This window comes from Rissa tridactyla, chromosome Z, assembly GCF_028500815.1.
Source record: "Rissa tridactyla isolate bRisTri1 chromosome Z, bRisTri1.patW.cur.20221130, whole genome shotgun sequence".
NCBI classification, from domain to species: Eukaryota; Metazoa; Chordata; class Aves; order Charadriiformes; family Laridae; genus Rissa; species Rissa tridactyla.
This window is the reverse complement of record NC_071497.1, coordinates 9029577-9052408: the sequence shown is the minus strand read 5'-3', so window position 1 is coordinate 9052408 and position 22832 is coordinate 9029577. Positions and strand designations below refer to the sequence as shown.

General features: G+C 38.9%; 1 protein-coding gene across 4 annotated transcripts in view; it reads right to left on the bottom strand.

Moving 5' to 3' along the window:
* Positions 1-1418: 1418 nt before the first annotated feature.
* SSBP2 (single stranded DNA binding protein 2) overlaps positions 1419-22832 on the bottom strand; it is a 191100-nt gene continuing 169686 nt past the window's right edge. For all 4 annotated transcript variants that reach the window (XM_054185299.1, XM_054185301.1, XM_054185302.1 and 1 more), the window contains 2 exons: positions 18335-18433; positions 1419-15571 (listed from right to left, as the gene is read on the bottom strand). In XM_054185299.1, coding sequence (XP_054041274.1) covers positions 15542-15571; positions 18335-18433 — 129 coding nt within the window. In that variant the 3' untranslated portion in view covers positions 1419-15541. The remainder of the gene's footprint in view (positions 15572-18334; positions 18434-22832) is intronic.

Below are 22832 nucleotides of genomic sequence, written 5' to 3'. Positions count from 1 at the left end.
TATTTTTCCTCAGAAAATACCTGCAAGGTCAGTATTGTTCTCCTTTCACAGCTGAAAAGTTAGAGAAATTAAGTTACTGGCCCAAGTTCAGAGAGATCTATGCTTTTCAATTGTTTCCCAGTTGAAAAGTACCTTTTGTGGCACAGTAGCCTATACCACCAGATGAAGGTAGCTGGACCAGCACTGGGTGGCTAAGGCAGTGTCTGGGAAGCATCTTTGTGGACTGTCACATTTGTCTTTATTGATGCCCACTGTGGTGAGAGAACACCATGGTCAAAGGCAGATGGAGAATGCCTTTCATCCAAACACATACATCACTCAGTCACCGACTTTGGTGAAATTGTTGTTTTGAAATGAGAACTGGTGGTGAATTAGAGTGAGCCCAACTTTAAAAGTTTGGTTAACTGACTAAGAAATTTACTTCCCTTCAGAATTGTTGCTTGCTAATGTACTTTTAAAAAGTTCTTGTCAATATATGATTTGCTCTTAATGGCTTGAGGCTTCCCCTGCTGAACTGAAATAGTAAAAATGACAACAAACAACAGGCGCAATACAGTTTTAAATACATTTACAAAGAAAAACCAGAATGGATATTAGGTTATAATTTCTCAATAACATGCATTTGTAATTGAAGCAACGTAACTTAAAAAGCTTTGTGCAGCACAACAGTGTATCTCATGAGCGCTGTGAAGATCAAGACAGCGCAATCCTGTAGAGGAATTGTGCCAGAAGACGTAAGGCATTTCATTAATAAAAGATGAGCTCAGTATTAGATGTGAATAAATCTTCTGTAAAGTAAAGCCATTAGAGCAAGCAAGAAGTACTATTCAATCATACAGCACATAGACAGCTAGCTGCCCACTCAACTAATGTAACTGCTCCAGACCTGCATTTCATCCAAGTTAGAATTTACTCTGAGAAATGGTATAGAACAATGTGAAGGCAAAAGAGGTCCAATTAAGAACCAAAATTCCACAGAAGCCTGTAATTTAGAATTAAACATACATGCAACTGGAGAGCTTTATGGTTCCTTGGAAAATAACAGACTAATGTGATAATTGTGACACTGTTAACACCTTCACAAACCTTTTCTTACAAATGGAGTCAGCAGCTGCAGGACATGCCTCCAAAATGGATCTTTTTGGTAATGTTTTAAATACAGATGTCAGTTACTGCAGTAAATGAACTACAATATATAGCTGTGCATCTTTGTACACTGTATATTTCTATATTCTTGAAATAAATGTATTACCGCCTGAAGTCATACATTTTTAGAGATTCCTACGTTTCTTGCATAACCCTAGTTAGTAGTGGGAAAAAGGGTGGGTTTTTTGACACAGCTTTTGAAAATACAATTACTTCTTGTAAAATGAAACTTTATTCTAAAATGTATCCAAAATTGCAAGACACAAGCACCATTAAACAGATAAATAGACATATATTTATGTACACAGAGCATCAAAACACAAAACAATTGTTAATATAATTCTTATACCATTTTAATGAGTATCCATCAATAAAACTTTACAATTTAAAGAAGACTTCAGTTGCAAAACAGTTGTAAAATCATATGTATAAATTATGTTTACTACAATTCCAATAACAGAGGCAAAGTAAAATACAAAAATAATAATCAATACTGCAAATTCAAATACAAAACCCAAAGTAATGCTGCACAGGTACATACGTACACTGGATGAATTCATGCAGCTAGGCAGTGCAACAAATTAACTGCTGAGTTTAACTTATCACAAAATGGAACAACCATGTCGGCAAACAGAAGAAAATATATTTTTGTAATAAATCATAGTGCATTTGAAGTTAGACTTTATAAAATGATTGTTGAGTGATATACTTCTAAAATTCCCCATGTGTTTGCGATCCCCCAACTCCTCTCCTGCAAAGTCAAATAAAATACAAATGACAAAAGCTAAAAAACCCACTGCAGTACAGAGTCTGATGTACTGGTACCATCTTGATTTTTTTTTATTCTCGGTATCAGACTTGTTTGCAAGTGTCCATGTCCACAGGGACATGCGTTTCTCCTTGCTACCAAAAGTAAATCTTTCACGCTTCAATGCTATCTTCATAAACTGAATCTCACACGATGCTTAGACTGCACTGGTTTAAAGAGACACAGCTGAGCCTTGAAAAAAGAACTCTTAAATCCCTATGAAATACAGAGAGTAAAACAGAGGATAGAGAGACCTCGTTATTCCTGAAGCTCCCATCCCTAATTGCTTTAATTACATAAACACAGAATAACATAAGAGGCTTTTATGGCTTGGATGAAATTTCTGCTGATTTGCTGGGCAAGTGCAAAGCCCGTGTTTTTCCACAGGGCTTGCCTTTCACAGTGCAGAAGGCTACAGACTATTTTGGTTGGTGAAAGGAAGCCTCAGGTAACTATATAGAAAAATACTTCGCGGTGAAAATGTATTAGCGATAAAGAAACGAAATCAAACCCTTGAAAACTGTGATTTCTTGTGTAGCTGCGATACTAAAACATGGCTGTTCACCTTTCCATTCTGCGTTGGTTGGTGTATCATGAACATGTAGATAAAAGTGAGGTTCGTACCTCACTGAATATTACTGGTTAAGTGTCAAAATTAAATGAGATACAATTACATGGTCTGACACTTTTTTTCTTAAAATCTTAAGTGATAAGCACGCTCAGTGTTTTCACTAGAAGTTACTGCTAAAATGCTACATTTCTTTGCTGAGAAGACATTAATTTACAGCAGCCTGTAAACTACTGAAGAGTTGCTCCCTGCATCCTTTGTGCTTCCAAAACCCCCTTTCAAGCCATCACGAACTTTCAAGTTAATGGGAGTTTTGAGCAAAAAAGGGATGCAGAAAGCCAGCTGTATTGGGTAAATAATGTAGCAATTTATACAGCATCATTTCTTAATTTCCAACATGCAAGCACGTGTAGAGAGAAGCTGAGAGACAGCATGCACTGCAGTGATATGTCATTGTGCTTATGTCTGATGAGAATACTATGGCATTTTCACCCGGGAAAACATAAATGTTAGCCCCAGAAGACTCAAATAACCAGTATTAACAAAGCCATCAGCTACTATGTAGTAAAGAACACCCCAAAAGAGGGAAGAAGTTTGTCTGCTCATAGCTTATAGATACTGAAGCTGAAGAGAATTACAAAGGCACAATACAAGCCTATATTTCTTGTAAATTACATCTATTCATATATTTTTGCTCAAACCACCTCAAGATGCTGAATGGTAAAATAATAATTGAAGATACAAATGTTAATTGAAAGTTAAGCATTAAAAATAAGTGATTGCTGGAGAAGATAGCTCATTACTTGCTACGTTTCTACCCTTCCTGGGTGGTGAGCTTGTCCACCTTTCCTCCACTGGCTGACAAAAGCCGTCAAGATATTTGAGAACGTGGTGATCCACCAAGAGTGTCAGACGACAGACAGAATGGCTTTATGCATCTGAGAAGTTGTCAGTAAATGGCTGCCACAGCAATCTTTCCCACTGCAACTGTTTTCCCTTTGGCCCAGAATTCACTGAGAACCCAGAAACACTAACTGGAAATTCATACCCATTTTCATGCAGAGATGAGACTAGGACAATTCGTGAAGATAACATTTTAGTTAAGTTCGGCACTCAAAATATTGAACAGCAGAGCAGGGATTGTACTAGCATATAATAAAAAACAATTCTCAATTATTCTATTCGTAGCTACACAAGATGCATATAATTTTCAACGCTGAATGACTCACAACTCAGAAAATAAAGCAAATGCATCAATACTGCTCCTATTGAGCTCACCAAAAAATTACACCTACTTTTGTGTGATGAAGTTATATGGCAACTTGGGAGGCAGCTGCCGTCTCAGGCCCAGCTGTGAGAATGTGGACACTTCATGAAGGTGAACAGGTGCAAGTTACAACATTCGCATTTTTAAACTTCAGCTGTTCCTTGGCTCACAACATTGAATTGGTACAACTGCTGTTATGATTTTGTACTGGCAGTTAATGAAGAAAGGTATCAAGCTGAACTATAATAAAGTAGCTGTATGGTGCAAGTCTGAGGTGGAACCTGCTACAAATGGGCTTCGCTAATCCGCAGTAATGCCATTAACACCCATTTACCAGAAGTTTACAAAAAATCCCACCCCATAAACTGCCATTACTACTTGAATTCTCACAATCTTAAATTAGGAGCTTCTAGATTCATTCTTTAAAGCTCTCAGGAAAGGAATCTTTAGCTATCCCCAGAAAGTATGAACATTAACATCTTAGTTACAACCTCACAGCTGATATTAAAAGCAGCATAGGCTATTGCTGGTGTTGATTCATCTAGGCAATGGTTTCTTCATGTGTTGCTTTCAGTGAATGAATCGGTGCAGGCAAAGAGTGAGTGAGTCCACCTAACAAATAAAGGTGAGGATTTCTAGGCAGGTGTGAACCTTCCAGAATTGTTCAAACAAGTTAATTCAAGTTACATCTGCTTATAAAAGAGGAATTAAAGATAGAGAAAATGGCAAACTGGGGCAGAAACTTCATGTTTGAGATTGAAGGAATCAGAAACTCATCTGGAAGCTACACAGATGCAGCTTGTTAAGAGCTGCATTATTCTTGGCCATACCAGGCTCAAATTAATACTTTTGTGTACAGGGGTGTGAAGCTAAATACAAACCCTTCCATTCGTTCCACCTAACTGTAGGCCCTTAAGAGCATGCAGGATTCATCAGTGGAGAAGGCAAGTGATGCCATAATAGAGTCTTCCAGGGGCAGCTCCTCTTCTCTCCCTCCTCTGACTTACAGAAGAGATCTAGGCTGGTATTTTTAGGCAGCTAAAACAAGGTTAGGATGAATCAGGCCACAGTGTGGAGCAGAAACAAGTCTGATGTGGTGGTACAGTATTGCCATTACAAAACACAGTCTGTAATAGTCTTGTCCGAGGCTCCAACCCAGATATGCTTTGTGGTTTGTGACACACACAATCCATGTCTTTGCAGCTTCCCAATCTTGCAAGGAATTTTTTAAAGATAAAACGGTGAGGCTTGATTTTATGGCCTTGTTTGTTCCTTAGACAAGGCCGCTTCTCTGAACACGGGATTCCTGGAGCTGTGCTGCGCTGGCTGTCAGAGGCACTCTCTGAGGGGAGGCTCTCTCAATCTACAAACGCACACAGGACTGTGTTTTGGTACAACAGAACCAGCACCACAGAACCTCTTTGAAAGCTGTGGAAAACAGCTGTGTATTTCAAAAAAGGATTTTGAAAGAAGGGAAGCCTTCAGGGGGAGGTCTGTTTTCTGACACAGACTAAGGGCTTCAAATAAAGATATATCCGTGGTACAGCTCTTCAAAGGGCTGCAGCTGGGACGCTGCAGTTACAATCCCCCAAAGCAAGACCCTGAACCATTTGGAAAGGGATCACTGTCAGGCAGCGTGTTGGACTGTTCATCAACACAGACTACTGCCCTTCTGATACCATCCCAGGGGCTGCTTTTAAAAATTGCACACAAGGTCCGGGGAACTTTGCAGTAGAGTGATTACTCATCCTAACACAACATGCACACAATTCCACATATTTATGATGATGTGGGAATTTTGTATCGTCATGCTTTCAAACTCTTTCAGTATGGCATGGATTGGCTCTTTGCGGCAGCTGTTGATAATGAAGATGAAGCACATGCTGAGAAGAAATACAGCTATTCTGAAATACGTGAAATATGTAAGATCCCCAATATTATCAATATGAATGCTTAAGGTCACAAGCAGTATCAAGTTTTGCATGTATTTTCTACATTAATATTTATATTGACAACTTTAATTTCTTGCTGGTTTGGAGAATTACTGAAGTTTTCTTTACTTCCAGAGACTGGAGTTTGAATATTAGTTTCATTTATGACATTGAAAGTAATTCTGTGTCTAAAATACACCTGCCTAGTTGTTTAAATACTTGGGATTACGGGATTGGGATTGCCCTGTTTTTCTCTGTAAAGGGCTGTAGAAACTTTTTTTTTTTTACCTTAGAAATATAGAGAATTTATCTACAGATCGGCTTGAAAGTGTGAGAAACATTTATTGCAAGTACTCAAAGTCTTACATGAAAGGGTGAAGGTGCAAAGTCATTAAGAAAGACTGCCTTTATTCAAAAGGTTAACCTCATCATTTGAACTAGCAATAAAAACAAATAAAACACAGAATTTAAAATAATACAAGTAAGAATCCCCTTCAATTTTAGCAGCTTTTTCACTTTTCCCATCATTGTCTTTCAGTCTAGACAGGATTTGAATTTCTGATGTCAGAAACCAGCAAAGAATACATATACATTTTCAGGTCTTTGTTGTATATCATAAAATACTAATAAAAAAGAATCCAGAGTTCAAGAATTCATATTATTTTTCTATCTTGATAACAGACAAATCATTAAATTCTCCTTCAAGCACTGCCTCGCATAAAGCCTGTGGTAGCTGGGAATGAGGACACAATAAGGAGGCAGTGCTTCCTGACCCCCTGCATACCCTTAGTGGTGGGTTTGTGTCCTGGCACCGATGCAGAACTTTTTGGGGAAAAAAAAGAGACACCAGAGGAGAAGCTAGTTATGTCCTTGCTCACTTAGAGCAGGGAAGCCTGCAGGCTGGCAGGTCTCTCTGTGACAGTCTGCTGAGGTCCCGTAGGTGCCTTGGCTGGCGGACAGCAAAAAGAGGAGAGATTTAGGCTTTCCCTCCTGTTTCCTGCGCAGGGTGTGATTTCTCAAGCTCGAAGGTGCCTGCGGTTGGAAAGCACACGCTGCATAACCAGGCACGGAGTCACAGAATGGGCTGACCTGCAGCTGTCTGTTGTCTGCTAAAATCCAACCCCAAGCTCTCAAAACCAGTATGAACTAGGTTGAATTATCTTACGTTACATTTAATATTCCTGTAAATGGCTTATATATCTGCTGTTTGAAATACATTCTGAAACCACTAAGCGTGCTTAACAAAGCTTTAACTACATGTGAACAGCAAGTTTTGATGACAGAACAAGTACTGTTGTAGTATATAATACACATGGCTGTACAATCAAAAGCCACCTCTTGCTTCGAAACAATAATTTACAGTAGTAAGCAATGGTGACAAGGTTTCTTGTCACAAAACCTACAGGAATTTACAGAATATGCATGGATCACCGAGGTTATAATGCCAGCAGTAGACTACACAGAGTATTTTGTGCAATGTGAACAAAGTTGACAATAGTTTACCAATGCTTGAAGTAATTCACATAAATATGCTAACCCACCAGCTATCAAATATTCCTCCTCTCCCCACCAGAAACAAGTGTTTGCCAGATGCATGTACAGCAATCCATAAAGCAATTGATTTGTTTTTGTGGTTTTAGGCAAACATGCACAAAATAGATGCACTGCAACATTTTTACAAGGGGATACTTGCCACAAAAAAAAAAAAAGCCCTCAAAATTGGCATCTAAGCATTTTGAGTCACACTTCTCAAATAGCCACTACAAGGCTAAAAAAGTTTATCGTATGGATGCTTTTTGTCTTAAAAAAAAAGTACTTGATTCTCAAGTAACAGAAAGCTCCAGCTTCCACTTTACTTGCGCTACTCTTCCATGTCTGCATTTCAGCCCTAGTTTAGGAACTCGTCTTCTCTTCCTTAACCATTAATGTAAATGTAATAATCAAATAAAAACTAGGAGTTAATCAGAAAAATGAAAACAGACTGGGGAACAGCTTATACTTGCTTTTGAATGTCATGTTTATAGATGACAATTTAGCAAACACTGCTTTTCTTTTCCACTAAACTGCTGGACATGCTCTGTGCTCCCCTTGGAGAAGGACTTTGACATCCGCTGGAAGGGCACCTGCACTTTGCTCATCGGTAACAAAAGGTGTGGCCTGTGGATATCACAGTCCCTGGCCCACAACCTGCCTCGACCAAGAAACCCAACCTCTCTGCTGGGGACCACAGGCTCTGCAGGACCTGCCTCTGCATTAGAAAAGAGAGCAGCTACCGAATCCTAGCTACCAGTTTTGCTGATAACCAGCTTGTTATCAGTGACGTACATTCCAAACTCTCCTTGGAAATTATAGCTTTAGTAAATTTCTACTTCAGTTAAACATGCTCTATTTGGATTTAATTTTCCTCCAATCTGCATGGCAAGTATTAGCTTTTGTTTCAAGCCATTTTACATCACTGGTAGAAATCTTCTTGTCTAATGCCAGAGTCTGTGAGATGCTAACTTTCCTAATCTTGAACAGTAAGAGCTCTCAGGGTATTGCACTACCACTCCTTACTTGTTGTTACGCTCAATGTCTCCAATGAAATAAACTCTCTATAGTAGCCTCTGTAGGGCTCTAGTTACAGATGTGAACAACTTTCTGTATCTTTACTGGGCAAGTTGTTCTTATTTTTGTGCAAAGATCTGGCATGGTACATTTAATGGGAAAATCCAAATGAGAGAGAAGAAAACATGGAAGATTAAACAACAGAAATAAAGACTACAAATATCCAGTTCATCCAGTTGATAATTTGGCTCCTCAAGGATAGGAGCAGTTGTTCCATGGCAATAAATCTTCATATCAAAAGTGATTAGTGATGATTTTACTCTATAGGAACAAATATAGGTTTGGTCATGGTTATTGTTACAATTCCCTCCTAATCTGAGGAACTGTATATATCTCTGTAACAGACCAAACTTATAAATTGTATGGTACACCTAGTATACCCAGGGTACAGAGAAAATGCATCACCTTTCAAAATCCCCATGTTTTGTGCTGATTCTCTATGAGAACTGGTGCTCAACTGCCAGAATTTTCTCTTAGCTAAATTAAGCTTCTTGTCTGGGCATCGTAAAATCTTAAGGGAGCCCCAGATGTAACTGCAAGAAGAACTGTACAAGTTCTCAAGAGAACAGCGAGGTAGCGTACGAATACCTTGTTTCTGAGCGCACCGCTGCGCGCTCCTGGTGGATAATTATCCAGTCCTTAATTACCAGACCCTGCGAACAAGCCTGTTTGACCACTCGGTTACTCTTCTGAGAGATACAACCACAGAAGCCTGCACAGCTAAGGGGCACCCTGAATCATCCATGAGATACAGTGAAAACACGGAATAGACAAATGAAACAACTGTTTGTGAATTAGGCTCTTACAAAGTCATACATATCAGGTGTTAGGCAATCCACTTTTGGGGATGTGGAAGGAGCTTTGAACATAAAGTCCAGGTGTGTTATTCAGAGCAACTAGGTAGTAAATCTTGTTTTGATCCAATTTCTCCAAAACCATGTATTTCAGCAAATATTTATGATGCTGAATTCATATAAATAAAAAAAAAAAGGTAATTTGTTTTCTCAATTTCTTTTGCACATTGAAATTAAATAGTGGCTAGTAAGTGACCATTTCAAATTATAATTGAAAATTGCATTTTTATTAAATGTGATAACAGGTACCCAAGAAAACCTTTATACATTTTTATGGCAAGTTTTCCCATTACATGAGAGGCTTTCTTACACATTTTAAGTTTAAATGACGAATAGTGACCAAACAGAAATTTGGACTAAAATTGCAAAGCTGTTAGCTATGTTGAGGGAAACTATGGCTGCAGAATTGAAAAGAAAATGGAAGGACAAGTTCACAAAAATAGCTCATGTAGTAGTGAACAATGCTCTAATAAAATAAGAAACAGAAGAAAGCTAAATCTGTTCCGCATATCAGTACTATTGAAATATGCTCCTGCATTGGTAAAATCTTTAAAATAATGTCTGTTTAGGGAAGACTAAATTTGAGCTTCTAGACTGTCCGTGCTCAAGCATGGTTTTAGCGTATTAGCAGTCCCACTTTCTTGAAGGATACTACGTGTATTCTTAAATCTGTTTAAAATTTACTATGTGCAGGCTTTATCTCAAACAAATACAAATGTGTCTGGAGGATCAGAATTTTAGTATGGCGAGTATATGATCCATTTATTTTCTCTAAATTTGTTACTGTAATTTGTTTCCAAGAAAACAGCACTGGCAGACAATCTGCACGCATGCACTCAACAGAGTATTTTAGATAAGGCCTTTTTTCTTGTTTTTCAGACTGAATCATCAATTTGTTAATTTCAACAGAGCCTCTGTATTTTGCTCTCTTTACTCAGTTTATACATCTGCCAAATAATGTCACACTTCAGATAGATAGACAGATTACGTATTTCACCAGGACCAGGGTGAAATCCTACCAAAAAATGGCTTAATGATGTGAGTGGTTTCATCAAAGTTTAAGCTGGACAACTGGCATGAACAGCAGCTTAAAGGACTGAGCCAATAATGTCTGGAAAGTAGAGGAAGCTGCACACACTAAAATTTAAATCTAACTCATTTATCTCTGAGTGTACTGAATTTTTATAGTTGTTTCGTATCATTAAATCCTGAATTAGATCCTTAGTGTGATCAGTTCAAAGAGAAATGAGCTGTCACTGTTGAAGGAGTTTTTTGGGTTTTATTTGAAAGATGTGCTGTGTCAGGATTCTCATCCCTAGGGCCCAACCAAACCCAAGCGTGTTTGGGGCAGGAGCCATGGTTTTATCATCACTTACAGTCAATTAAAAAAAGATAAATTTTCCTGCACTGATCTTCTTTTCTTTTTACGTTGTTAAGCTCTATTTTACATTCTCCAAATGCAAATGTGTAGGGTCAAATATTGAAGAATCCAGTCCATCTTTAGAAAACACAACAAGAACAAAGAATCTGAGCTGACTAGGAATAGGAGATAACACTTAAAAATAATTAACTGATCTGAGAAATAGAAATCGGTGCTACATGTATCAGCTGAAAATCCATTTTGACTGGTAAAGAGAAAAAAAACAGTAAAATGTTCAACACTCAATATTGTAACAGCTGGTCCCTCATTAAATTACTCATCTAATTCCAAATCATCTTTACATGCAGTATTTCATTTGCTAGCCACAGGACAGGGGAAAATTTAAATGATTTTTAGCCAGTTCAAGAAGGTGTCCTTCTGCCGCATGAATTGCTATCCATAAAGAGGAAAGATTCTATTAAATTCTTCCTAATTTGAATTATTTAAAATAAATAATTAGCCTACATATTTCTTATTGCGTTTTCCCATTGCAGGGGAAAGCAACAGCTGGATATCTTGGGACATGGGGACTTCTATTATTATATTTTGTGAATTCAAAAGGGGAGCAGGCTGCTAAGTCTGAAAGTTGTTACTGTCTCTGAACATGTGACCCACTGGTGGTCTGGACTCTGCAACCAGAAAGCTTCCAAATCAAAAATGGCAAATGTGGTCTCAGCCACAGGCTGGTGGGTGACTCTCTGATCTGGGACTGTCATTCTGAGATGCCTCCGAGCCAAGTGGCACCACATTTATTCCCCCGAGACTCAGGGCTCTTGCCACACTTTTTACATACACCAAACTCACTCCACAGCGGAGGGGGGAAACGCGGAGTGCAACCGCAGTTCTTCCTCACACTCAGGCAATTAAGAAAATAATGCAACCCATACATGCAAATATCCCATTGGGTTTTTTTTTAATGCACACGTCAGGCCACATGCTTTACTTGTGATTCATACAGCTTCTTTCTTGCCCTAAAGCCTGTTCTTGCCTATACAAGATTTAGACATGGAGATAAAATCTGGGTAAGAATACCTCTTTTCATAGGTTTAGGCAGCAGGTAAAATACTGGTTTCACTGTGAAATTTACAAGTGAATCCCAATTTCTACAAGGCCAGAATATTTGCCGGAGTTCTCACAGTATGAGAGATCAATTACTCCCTATTTCTGCTACTCTTAAGATTTCATCACTTCTGTTTTTAAAAAGCCTTGCTTTAACCTTGCCCGAAAGACCCTTTTACAGAATCATGATCTATTTATTTTTAGAGAGAAAGAGAGAAATCTACCTAACAACCCAGTGTGGAAAAACTATCCTGCACCACTTAAAATAAAATTACTCCCAGAGCTGGACAAGTTCTGACATTATCAATAATGCTGTTGCATAAGGACACATATAAACAGCAGTTACATTACACATTGATATCTAGTGCATTAGAAACATAAGCGGGAGTAAAAAGTCAGTGCTTGGAAATAGTCTTTCTTTCCACATTAACACTCTAGATATGATGAAAATCCTACAATGATTTATAAGCAAAAGAAAGAAAATAAGCAAAAGGCTCTATGTATATTAAAAAAAAAAACCCAAAGGGATAGTTATAATTCGAAAGTTGAGTATTCAGCACATAAGATTGTTTTCTAATTTAGTTGTTTTCTAATGGTTCAGCTGCAGAACCTACTTACGGTTATCACCTGATCTTACCAATGCATGTGTAAGTAACTTTACTCATGCGTGTAAACACAGGGACGTAAGCCTTCCCTACAGAACGCAAGATGATTAGGCTTCTTTATATCTGATTAAAATTCTAACAATAAGATATGCACTGAGTATTCACGTAGATCTCCCAAATCTAAAATTTTGCAAGCTTGCACATCTTATTCCACCAGCCTGCAGGGCGACGCAGCTATGAGAAGTGCTGGCCGTACACACTAACTTGCCATGTCAGGGCACAGCGTGACAAGCTGCGAGAAGCTGGGCCTGATCCTGCTCCTTTTGAAGCCAGGAATGTATTTACTGAGATTAATGCTGTAGGATCAAGGCGACCATGTTTAACTTGATATAAATGTTTTGGAAAAGAAGTCGAAAGGGGGAGACAAAGATATACTGGCAGTAAGGAAAACTGTACAGAAGCAAGTTTAAAAGAACTACAGAAGAAAAATTATGTGCCTGAAAGGATGTTATGCTCTTGTATATAAATTAGGATAACGTATTTTGATAATGATATTCAATATGTGTTGGCAGTTCCATTTAAGGGGTTTCTTTATGCAGGTTTAATTTTATGGTCAGACTTTCATCCTTAACAGGTGCCTATAAGCTAAAATATTGCAGATAATGCCAAATTCAGAAAGGAAAAAAACCCCAGAACTCTCTGATTAACACTAAGCCCTGATTCTGCTTAATTTTGCCACAGAATGAAGCTTCAGAGTGGCACGTACTCTGTCTTGTAAGACAGCCCTCAGTGATGCCACCACGACCGGCTGTCGTGTGCTCAGTGGACACACTGCTCTCCTGGAGGAGCCCCAGCTTGGCCTGGGACAGCACAGGGGTTCCCCTGGAGACACAGCGGTTCCCCCTGCAGCATCCCCAGAGGCTCTCTATCGTTGAAGAGCTCACTCGAGGGCGCACTTACCTGCTGCGTGAATGGGCTGTGGCACTTCATGCGTAGTCCAGCCATACCCATCTACGTTAGTCGGCAGCAGTGACATATCTGACTGCAACTGGGCAGAAGAGAGTCCTAAAGTCCTCAGAAGGCTTGAGGGTAATAGAGATGTCAGGTGCAGGCTGCAAGGACGTCTGGACTCTGCAGTGCTTATGGCAGAAGCTGGGGCCCACTGGGGACGCAGCCACTACTAACAGTGGTATTAGTGACAACAGCAAAGGGTCTTAGGAAATTACATCTGATTTTGCGCTCTCATAACTCAAATCAATAGTAGGGCCTTCTATCGTCTTTTGAGATAACAAGAAAGTGTTTTCCAAAGATAAGAAACTGAATGAAACTTCCATCATCACTGGGAATGAAGTCCACAAAACCATATAATGACTATCTAATTTATGTTTACAACTAATCAAAGTTGTTACTGTTACGCGAAAGTAATGCTACCAAAATCTTTAATATTTTAATATAATTTTATGCCTCCAAGAGTTAAATCTTTGAACAGCCCTAACAGAAGAGTAAAAAGTGTTACATCTTTTTATTTTCATATATTATATATATAACATATGTAAATAAAAATGAGTTAAGAGATTGTAGTATTCCTTACGCATCCTGTTATGTGCAGCTATTATCACAAAGAGCCCACTACATAAGCTTCTTTATCACAAGTTCATGAAAAAGTCTCCTTGCAAGACTTCATGGACATACTGCATCTCAGAACTGCTCCTATGTAAGTGTATATGCAAAGTCCAAGGAGGGGGCTTTCCTTTCTGTCAGTGGCATGAATTTTTGCTCAGCCACTTTGTGCCTGCATTGCTGATCATCAACCTTTTGACCACTACACAACTGAAAACTTATGTTTTCTTGGAGGAGCTGGAAGTCATCAGGAACTAAATGTACCATAATCTTGGTTTTAGAGCTTCCAGAAGCATTTCTTTTAAGACCATATGCTTTTTCTCCATTCTGTCCTCAGCTTTCATTTCTGATAGGCTGACCTCCTTACAAAATGGCCCAGACCTTTGTTCCTCTTCTGTTCATGGCAAAAGGTAAGACCCTTACAAGGCTAGTAGTCATAAAAAGTTTACTCCATCATTTTGGCTCACAAAAAAAGAGAGACTGCTCACTGGGAAGTTTTGGGGGAATTCATTCTGGTTGATGTGGTGAAAAATACACGCAGGGTAGCAGGGTGACCTGATTTTCTGAATAGGCTTGAGAAATACTGTTTGTAATTAGGACCATGGATTGTTACAATTCGGTTGAGAATCACTGAAAATGGGAAACGTAATAGTAAATTTTTAGAAAAGGTTTCAGTGATAGGAACTCTACTGCATTTCCACTAACTACCTCACCTACAGAAGATCATGCTAAATAGGAAACTCATTTCCAAGGGCAGAAGAAGCCCTGACACTTTATTGCTAGACTCTATACCAATTGGAGCTCACTTACAGTAACCTTATAGTCCTCTATATAAACTGAGAAGCTTGTATCAAATTCAGGCTTCCATTTAAAATAGATATTGCAGATATTAGGCTTCAATTAAAGAAGAAAAATAACCTTCAGTGCTTCTTTTTTTAAAGGCAAAGTATAAAAAAAAAAATCACCAAACTAGGTGAAAATTATTAAATTTCTCCAAAAAATTAAGATGAGCTTTCTTCTATTTCTTGAGACAGTACAGTTTGTGATTCACAGGGTGACTGGTATCAAACACAAGTTAATGAAAGCTCTTATAAGCAATTTTATTCCTAACCATAATGGCAGACATTTACAAAATCAGAAGAATTTATCATTTGAGTTCACCTTAAAAAATAACTTATAAAGCAGTGATATATGCAACATAAAACAGTTCAGGAGGGGAGAGGGAAAGTAAATCTTAATAATTAAAATGTAAACGTGAAAAAAAAAAAAGATGGAATAAAAGCCCCTACTTCTCATTTCTACTTAATATGTCATGTGATAATATTTTACAATGTCCTGTGGGTCTATATATGTATGTGTGTATTTCTATATCACACACACATACATATACATTAACCCACACAAGTACATACACAGATAATTATTTGCAGTTCCATCTTGGGCAGTTCTGTTACGCCACTTTTTTCAGTTGCCTCAATCATGTTTGGGACCCACTGTCTTGACAAAACGGGGGAGATGGTAGAAAAAAAAAGGTGGGTCTGATTGTGTCTGAGATCCTTTTGTTAAACTGTACACTGGGATGAATAATTTTCTTCTGCAGTAGCTCTCTGAAGAGGGCCAACTCACTGTGGTCTTCATGGCGAGACTTGTTAACGATCACACACTCATTGTCATGCTAGGGGAGTACTGAAAAAAGAGGAATCCACATTTTAACAACCATTTCCCCCCCCTACCAGGTAACTAAAACCACTTCTGGACCACAACAATGAGTTCAAATGTCCACACGCTCCTTGAACTTCCTCCTAAATTTGTACGGTTGCCTGTGCTGTAGTTCAATTTGCGGTATCACAACTTCTGTTATGCTTCTCTCATTTGCAAAAATACTGCTATTGCTGATAAAGCCACCTCCCCTGAAGATTGTTCTGGTGTTTTCCCGGGAGGTGTGATGAACTTCACTGATGCTTTTCACACTTTTTCCTGGTCAATGTTGGCTATTGGGGGGATTTAGCTAGGCAGATTGGTAGGCTCAAGCAGACCAGCTGCATTCATGGTTAGCTGAACCACATAATGTTTTTGAGAGCCTTTTATTACTTTATGGAAGGAAACAAGTAAAGATACATCTGACTGGAATGAAACTAGGCTCTTGGTCTTAATTATTCTGAGTTATCTATTTTAGGATGCAAGCTGAATCAAGGATCAGTGGTCATTCTCCTTTATGTGAACCAGAAATTCAATCACCACATTATATTATTATTGTAACACAAATTGAACTGCAGCCCTTATACAAGCTATAGTTACCCTCAAGTTAGCAGTACTTCATTACAATAATCAATGGGACACCACAATGCCTAGAAGTAGTGCACATCTATATGCCCAATTTGTTTTTAAATTGAGAATTGTGGACTGCAGAAACACTTACTTTGGCCTAAAATCTTCTAAGTAGAGGAAAATGTTCAAATGCAAGATGTATTAGCATTATGAAAACCAATACTAGAAAGAGACATTTGCCTTTGCAAAACTAAACATGGAATAAAAAACCTGCCAAAGCTAGAGTTTCAAGATGACCACTTCCAATTGTCCAAGCATATTCAAAAAAGTATTTTAGATGGGTCTTCCCTGTCATGTAATTGTCCCATGTCAGGTCTCCGACGGTTTGCCTGTCCCATCATGTTCTGAGCACGCCCACAGTGGGCCATCAAAGCTAGTAAGAACATGCTTATCATTAGCCAATGATGTCAGAGATCAGCTCAAATGCTTAAAGCAAACCATTTGCTCAAGTGATTTCTTGTATCTGAGCCGAAGTACCTGGGTAATCACTTTGGACAAGGAATCTACAGGTGATCTAAAGGTGTTTGTGATTTTTAACTTAAATTACTAGCCAAGCACCATTCCCCACGCCCAACCAAAACTCCTGGTGAACTGAACAGCAAATTTGCCTGAGAAAGGACTTCTCAATAATGCCTATTCTAGCCAGGTAATGAAATATGCAGCAGAGAGCAAGACAGTTCCCCAGACTACACTATGACTTGTGGCATAGATTATGCATGCCTTGTAGGCATTTATCTCATGGGTTTGAGAAACTCATCTCACGTGTTTGAGAAACTCATCTCACGTTGAGAAAACTGAGTCCCAGGCTCTTCCAGGTAGGAAAACAACGTCAAGTAGCACCTAGAATCCAGGAAGTGTCTGAGAAAGCTGATTTTGAGTACAGCTGATGTCCTTCTTTCCATGACTTCAGTTTGGTGAACTGGCCCACCTGCTGATCAGACTGCCTGCCCTCAGTACAAGCAACACATACCAAATCGAGAGTCAAGGATTACCACGACCAAGGATCATGTGGAGGTTCTGTGGTTACTGGGCTTTTTGTCAGATATTGAAACATCAGTCTTCTGGGGTTGTACAAACCAATTTTCTCCAATACTCCACACAATCTGAACATGTGCCCTCTTTATGAAGACACCAACAGCTAACATGCAGAAACTCTTCCTTTTCACTAGTTAAGGAAGCAAACCCACAAAATCCCAGAATCTGATTCGATGAAATTTCCTACACAATTTGAGTGTTTTGTGATCTAAAAGAAACTGTTTACTTGTCATAATCTCTGAGCTGAAGTTCACCACTGGCATAGTTAATGAAGTTGCACTCACTTCTGGCAGCAGTGATTTCCAATAAGAACAGAAGTGTTGAAGTCACTCAGCACTTCTGAAAAATCAGGCCACTCCTATTTAGGAACCTAAATGTGGATTTAGAAACCCAGCTTCAGGCACATGAGTATGAAAATACTGTAGTCTTGCTTTGTAATGTATTTTACACCACATTTTGCTGCCTCAAGCATTCTCCATTTTTAAAAAGCATCATTTTTCCCAGAGTGAACACTAGAGGGAACCTTTGCTTTTTCTGGCTCTAACAGCACACTGCATCTTTCCAACGTGAGATCTACTGGTGCTCTAATTATACACTTCAGTGTGAATCCTGTTCTAAAAGGCATTCCCTGCAAGGCACATTGTTTAGGAGTCAAAAGTTGGGCAACCACACATTGAAAACACTGAAATGGAAGGATCTGTCAGCTCTGCGTATTTAGGCTGCTGGGATATTGCCTGACAAATGCCTGTTGTGCATTACTGAATGCATGCAGCGTAATGATTACTGCTTGACAGATCTAACTTTCATTGACAACTGACCTCTTAATCTCGAAAAAGAGTTTCTGCAGTAAATCTACATCTCCCACATTTTCCAGTTTCAGCTCAACTTCTAGCAGTATTTTGCACAATTATTTGTCGAATCAATACTATAATTTTAGAAGCTAGTAAAAAACACGTAAGGCACAGTACTGCCTTACAAGTACACTACAAAGCTGTTTGTTCTCGCTGTTATTTTCTTTTTCTAAAGAAAATGCCAGAGATAAAGGTTCACAAAGTAAAAAGAACAACTAAGTAAAAAAATACTTACGCTCTCACTCTGAAAAGGGTTTAGGAAGTTTCCACCCATCTCACCGTCATCCCTGGGAGTGCCAGGCTGATTACTCATGCTCATATTACTGGGAGAGTTCTGTTAAATAAGATTTTAAAACACAGATTAAATGTTGTAGATTTCGGTTCATTTCCCAGCTTCACCAAGGGTGCTAAAGGCACGCTTTACAAGATACCGTAGTACACACAGATGCACTGTGCAATGCACTGGGATTTTCAAAGACAAAAAACAAGCCTCTGCAGGGTTCTGCATGATTCAGTCACTAATTTTAGCCTGTAAGGTAATTTTTCCTTTCCTGAAGCAAGAATTATTTATCTGTAATTCTTCTTTTCAGGTTATAGCCAGCATCTTCTACTGAAGTCAGGAAAAGCTGTAAACAGCTACAGCAGGTATGAGAGGTAGCTCTGTCACTGCATTAAATCATGTGCTCAAATTCAGTAAAGTCTATGAGCGTGTGCCTGTGACTTATGAATATGTACTTAAAGGTAGACATATGGATGGATATGGTCTACACAGACGTTCAAAAAAGGCCTGTGTCTGGGTCTTTGTTCACAGTGTTCAGTTTACTCAAATACAGTTTCCCAAGTAGTTCACAAGTGTGGTTCACCTGCTGAACTGCTTCACCAAGCACTGCTAATACACAGCATTTATAGGTAAAGGAGTTAACAACAGTTTTGGATAAAAGACTCCTGAATAACAGCTGGTCACTGGACTGGGCTTGCAAACACTTTCAGGAGCTGTACTTTTGCTGTTTGCTTGCACAGAGCACAATGCAACAGCGTTTTAATCTAGCTTTTCATTGTCTAGGTTTAACTGAAATGCTAAAAATAATAACAATACAAAGGCTTCTGAAGATAAATTCCTTCTTTTTCACAGAATTGCACAACCACCTCTGCAATGTTTAGAAAATGCTTTCAAGATTCAGTTACTTAAAGGAAGGCTGAAAACAAGGTAATTGCCACAGAAATTATTCTAAGTCAATAGCCAATACATGGTTATTGTAGACAGACACTACGATTAGTTAAGTGTTTTTACAAAGTTGATTTGTGGTACAGTGCCATGCCTGGAGCATGGGCAATTCTCTTTCCATCACTGTTCAGATTCCTACTTATAGAGGATTTGTGATGTTAAAGGAGCAGCCAGGGAATGGAGGGAGCAAAGTCAAGAACTTCATTATGAAATGTTTACATCTATCACAGTTCTTTGATATATTTTTTTTTAAATCCAGAAAAATGGAATGCAATGTTGCTGGTGAGAGTTTACTTATAAAAATGCAAATCTGGTATGTCACCATATACTTAACACAAACCTAGTGCAGTCAGTGGGCAAGCTAACAACAGGCAACTGTCTCTTGATCAAAGTGATCAAATCGCAATGGCTATAGGAATCTTAAGTGAATTTGTTCTCTTTTTCTTATTTCTCAACTGCAACCCTGACACAGTGTGTCTGTTAGCATACAGATTTTTTTCTTAAAAAAGCCAAGGTATTCAGCACTTTGAAAATACGTGCATGCGGTCTTCATTTAGTGTAACTAAATCTGCAGGAATTCAAACTTTGAATGAAAAATAGCAAACATTAAAAAAAGAGAAAGTCCCCGTAATTTCTTGGCACCTTCCTCACAGCTACAAAGGCTATCTAACCTACCCTGGCACTTTAAAGATGTATAGTGGAGTAATCACTGAACAGAAAATGGGATGGGATAGCTATGACTCCATTTCCCCTTCATACCATATTTCTACATGCTCCCCTTTGTAATCATGAAGTCCCATGTTGACCACTGTCCGTAAATTTAAATATTGCAACATATTCCACTGTTCCACAGGATTTACTTCACCTCCAAAGACAACAAAAAGTGTTGTTCATCAAATACGAAAACTTAAATCAGCTACTTTTTGCTAGTACATTAGCAGAGTGGTACGCCTGATGGCTGTACATACCGTCCACTTTGCAGTGTACTTTGTGTGGTTCATGAAAGGCTGCTGTTAATTTTTCACTACATTCTCCTGAGGGAAGATGACCATTCTGAGTCTGAATGGCCAAGTATGTTTACGGGTTCAGCTCAGTGTATTTATTTTCAGTCATAGATATAAAATTAATTACATAAGTGACATGCAGGCGTAACTGGTTTTTGTTAGCACCCGAAATCCAACTTGCAGAGTTGGGTCAAGACCCCTGCGTTTGCCCTTTAGCCTTCTTCAGTCCGGTTCGCTGCCTTTGAAACGGGGATCCCCAGATCTCCAGGAATCACTGGACAACATGTCCATCAAAGACAACTAAAAGCCTAACCAGTTCATTAACATCTGACAAGTAAATCTGTTCCTCACTGAAGTTAGTATAGCAAATATTTAGTCATCCACAGCTTGAAAAAGGTTGAAAACTATTGCTGTAGTTCAACCACAGCTACTGTACCTTAAGCAGGAATTAATTCCAGGAAGTCCTGTTGCCTGTGTTATGCAGAAGGTCATACTACACAATCCTATCAGTCCCTTCTGGCCTTAAAATCTATGAATATAAAATTTAAAATCCTCTAAGGCCTTGTCACATTTATTTTGTACGATGCTCCCGCACTTTTGTTCGTTCCTGGGGGATTTACCCCTATTTTATCTTGCTCTGTGTGGTGCAAAGCTTTGAAATTCTGCAATTGCTACAGTACGCCAGCCCCAAGGGTTCAAATTCCTGACATAAACGCTTTTATAGTAACTCCCCTGGGCTGCTTTTATGGCCAGTACGGGGCCTGGCATTGTAGCACTAGCTGAGGTTTTCCAAAGCAAGTATGTCTTTGATGCCGGCACAAATTCCATGGGCGCTGCGAGAAACACTGGTTATTAATGTTTATTTAATATGCATAATTTAAGTTCATTTACTTCCCCCATCTCAATCTACTTCATAAAAACTTCATGTTTTGCCATTCGTCCACATAAATTAAAATCTTCTTTAGAAAATGTAGCTCTGAATTCTGTGAGCTGTACTGATTCTACCAAGACTGGATTAATTTTCTGCTTCTCCTGGGAACTGACAGTCAGCTTCTCCCATACGTATTTTACTCGAAGTCCTACGCCTGCGCTTGAGCATCACACACCCAAAACTGTGTTAATTTCAGTGAAAATTTCCGTCAGTGGAAGAATCTACTTGTGCAAAAGCCTACCCCAAGATTGGCTGGTGATGTGTGCAGGGAGACTGGTACACCAGCAAGAACAATCCTTGTCACCGTGTACAAAACTGGAAGGCAGCCACACAGTAATTTCGTGCGCATCAACCCCAGAAATCTACTATTCCTTCCAAGGAGAACTTTTCCATTCAAGTTTCAAAAGCATTATGTACTACTACCTATCCAAAATTACCAATGCTACCCACGTGTTTTTACTACTGTCAATGCAGGCTGCATATTGGGCAGTGCTACTCAAAAAATGGTCTAACAGGACAACTCTGTTACTTCCAAAGTTAGAAGCATTTTTCTTTTAGTTATTTGAAAGAGACATGCATCAAATGTGATTTCCATGAGTTATTTATTAAGGTTAACAAACTCCAAGACTTCCAGGTAAATTTTTGTATCCAAGTTTTCAGATCTCCTGATACTGGTATTAGCACATACACTGATACTTAATACCAGTGAGTTGAATACAGGCTTTTAAAAATAGTCCTATGGCAAACTAATGTAAACATTTTGGGTTTTCTCCTTAAAAAATGCTGCAGTTTGCAATAAAATTATTGAAGAAAAAACACGGACATTGATTTAAAAAGTGCTGTATGCTTATTATCTCATTGGAGGCTTTTATTGAATCCATCACTGCACATCTAAGCATAGCACAACTAATGCAACACGGTCATTTCAATCCATCATTTTACTCTCTGCAGAGTCTGAAAATGTTATAGATCTTAAAAATATACATAAATATAGGATTGCTATAGATGCTGCTCGACCTCAGACACATTGCTGAGGTCCTTCTCTCCAGAAAGATATATGCCAAACACACTTTACAGGCTACCTCTCTCCCATAGCACACCACCAGAAGACCCCGAACTGGAGAACTGTACAGGGTCCTCCTCTTCCTCTTTGGATTTACAAATATGTGTCAGTAACTGAAGAACGATTCCTGCATTTTGACCAACTGGAAGTGTGTTCTCAACAAAGTCACATACAAGCTTCTGTGTTAACCCATGGGAATTTAGGTGAGCGTTTTGTTCCCTGTTGGACTATGTGTTGGCATCTCATCATAGCTCCCCTAATGCACCTACAGCAAGGTCCCCAGCCTGACCGGAGCACCTACAGACCGGCCTTAGACAGATCTGAAGTGGCAAAGTCTGCAATGGGAGAGATCTACCACCAGAACCACGGTACTTGGTCCTGGGGCAAACAAAGCACAACAGCACCCGACGTGCTTAAAGCAAACTCATACTCCTCTCTTGGAAGATTGTGAAGAATTTTGCTACAAACGAATGAGTTATAAAATCTTAGCTGAAACAATCTCTTCATCAG